The sequence below is a fragment of the Aotus nancymaae genome, unplaced genomic scaffold, assembly GCF_030222135.1.
Source record: "Aotus nancymaae isolate 86718 unplaced genomic scaffold, 86718_ANA_hifiasm-v0.15.2.pri h1tg000059l, whole genome shotgun sequence".
Taxonomy (NCBI): Eukaryota; Metazoa; Chordata; class Mammalia; order Primates; family Aotidae; genus Aotus; species Aotus nancymaae.
Window position 1 is genome coordinate 13523185 of NW_026988473.1, and position 2940 is coordinate 13526124.

The following is a 2940-nucleotide window of genomic DNA, read 5'->3' on the forward strand; positions in this document are numbered from 1 at the left end:
TTCGTAATTGGGATGGGGAACACAGCTCAGGAATGAATTTTTCTGAGGTTATAGGACTGTGGACATGTGAAAGTTCTTGCAACTCTGATCTGTTGGTGAATGGATAATGTGGATTCCACTTGATCGGGAAAGAGGGACCCATATAGTAAACCACAGTCTCTTTCTTACATCTCTATCACCAGTGCTGCAGCATCCTGCGATTAGCTTCAAAATGTTCTTTATAATCTCCTGTGAGCCACAGCAGTTTCAGACAAAGGCGTAGTTAGCCCTGGCAGATTCCTGTCTGTCCACTCTAGCTTACTGATTATGGAGACCTTTCTACTCGCTTCTCATGGCACCATCACCCTTCTTACTCCAGTGATTTGTGAACCACAGACTGTCTCCATCCCAGTGACAATGAGATGCAGGCTTGGTTATTAATGCTGGATAGGACCTGGGGGGTTATTGGGAAGTGGAGGAATGTTATATGTAAGAACCTGTCATTGCTCTGCCTGCTCCACATTTTTGGATGACGACAGAAACATAATGGGATATATTTATTACCCGCACTTATCACTTGACTATGCTTGTCTATGATGAGATATCGCAACATTTCTACAAAAATGAAAGCAAAAGCAGTAACAATAATCTTGTCATAAGATGCGGGTTATCTGGTCGAACTAATTATACTAAGAACGATTACCTTGAACTCTGACGACATCAATTTCCTAGTCTATAAAAGAGAAGTAGCAAAAATCACCACAAATAAATAATGCATAGGTTTTCATGAATTAGCATGATTTAATTTGGGTGAAAGTGTACTGCGGTCTCTGTACAGTGCCACAGAAATGTAAGAGATATTATGGTGCTGATTTTGTTGATTTACATTAAATTGGATATTTTCCAGTAGATTGTTTATACCTTTATTTTTTTGTTACTAAAAAAAAGACCATCAGTTTGACTATTAGCATAGTAAGATAATGTTAACCTTTCACTTCTGTTTTCTTCTTTCACAATCAGGGATTTCCAGATCTGAATGAAGACCCTTGAGAACTGCACTGTGTTTACTGACTTTGTATTCTTAGGACTTTCAGGTACACAGGATGTGCAGCAGGGGCTCTTCGTGCTTTTCTTCCTGATTTATGGCATAACTGTGATTGCCAATCTAGGGATGATCTTACTGATCAAGATGGATCTCACACTCCACACACCCATGTATTATTTCCTGAGCAACTTGTCTTTCTGCGATGTCTGCTACTCTTCCACTGTCTCTCCCAAGATGCTGGCTGATTTCTTAACTGACCAAAAGCGGATTCCGTATAATTTATGTGCTGTTCAGATGTATTTATTTGGAGCCTTTGCAGATGTGGAATGTCTCATGTTGGCTGTCATGGCCTATGATCGTTATGTTGCCATTTGCAATCCACTTCTTTATACGATCACTATGTCCAGGAGGCTCTGCACCCAGCTAGTGGCTGTGGCCTATTTTGTAGGCTTGGTGGATTCTGCAGTCCACACCTGCTGCACATTCAGGTTGTCATTCTGCAATTCTAATGTCATCAATCACTTTTTCTGTGACATCCCACCCTTGCTAGCCCTCTCTTACTCAGACACATTCATCAATGAGATAGTGATGTTCACATTCATTGGCTGTGTTGTGGGGTGCAGCATTGTCACTGTCTTCCTCTCCTATAGCTACATTATAATTACGATCCTTAAAATGAGCTCAGCTGAGGGCAGACTTAAAGCCTTCTCTACCTGCACCTCCCACTTGATGGCTGTGGCTGTATTTCATGGCACACTCCTGTTCACGTATTTCCGACCCAGTTCAAGTTACTCAATGGAAACAGACAAAATGGCTTCTGTTTTCTACACGGTTGTCATACCTATATTAAATCCACTGATCTACAGCTTAAGGAATAGGGATGTGAAAGGTGCTCTGAAGAAAGTAATAAGCACTAAATTATGTTCTGTATGACACTGTGATTTGCATTCACAAATAATAAACTTCTGAGACTTAAAGTTCATGTACTTTGACATAGGTTTCTGTAGTGTCACCCATACGGCCTTCAAGGTATTTTGAATTACTTACCATTGTGCTTAAATTGTGTGTGTTGGGGGGGAAGAATTATTTCTCTTAGTCTTCCCTCTAAACCAAGGAGGAGTAGAAATAGACTCCTTTTGTTGTTTAGCAGAGAAGGTCCTTTTATATTTCCCCACTCTCTTCATGAACATGCCCCAGTGAACTGTTGTGGGTTCTAGTGAACCATTTTCCCACACCAATTCAACAGACCCTCCCTAAATTTCCTATTCCATAAAAAATGTTGCTCATCCAAAGGGAGTTTTAGAGAATCAAACTTAGTCTGGTTTGTGTTCTTCCTATGTACGAGTATCATCCTATAAGTGTCCTGCATATACTTATAAGTAAATAAGCGGTAAATAAATATATAAAAGCACATAAGAATTCTCTTGCCCGAATAAGAAGTGTCTTGCCCTTGACATAAAATTCCATAAAGGTAATGTCCTTTCCTGCCTTGTTCACCATTATTTCTGCTTTGTTATTTTTAATGCTTGGCTCCAGGATGCCATTTATGAACAGTTATTCAATACACAAATCAATGTCCCTTGAAAATTTATGCAAAAAGAAGTCTTTGTACATTTACCAGAAAAAGAAGTCCCTTCCATTTCATTCTAGTATGTTCACCTTGGATAAAATCCATCTGTACCTCTTGTCTTTTGACCTAGGTTTGAATTAAGTTACTACAAACAGAGATCATTTGATATACTGAATAATTTTTCTCAAATCCTCTATTCCTCATTATATCAGCAGACATCCCCAGGATCACAATCCCAGATTTTTATTTTAATATTAAATTATTGTCTCATAGTCTCAGCACCAGCCTCCAGACTTCCTCCCTGCCCTTACTCTGGAGAACAGGCATGGTGCTATTGGCAACCTAC

At 39.5% G+C, this 2940-nt stretch overlaps 1 protein-coding gene across 1 annotated transcript; it reads left to right on the plus strand.

Moving 5' to 3' along the window:
- Positions 1 to 1015: 1015 nt before the first annotated feature.
- LOC110569407 (olfactory receptor 5W2-like) lies at positions 1016 to 1957 on the plus strand. Its single transcript, XM_021676294.2, has one exon. It carries the CDS (start codon positions 1016 to 1018, stop codon positions 1955 to 1957), a length of 942 nt encoding a protein of 313 aa, XP_021531969.2.
- The last annotated feature ends 983 nt before the right edge of the window (positions 1958 to 2940 follow it).

What these genes read in the sequence shown, in the direction of transcription:
- LOC110569407 (XM_021676294.2), top strand. Translation starts at nt 1,016, where the DNA reads ATGAAGACCCTTGAGAACTGCACTGTGTTTACTGACTTTGTATTCTTA.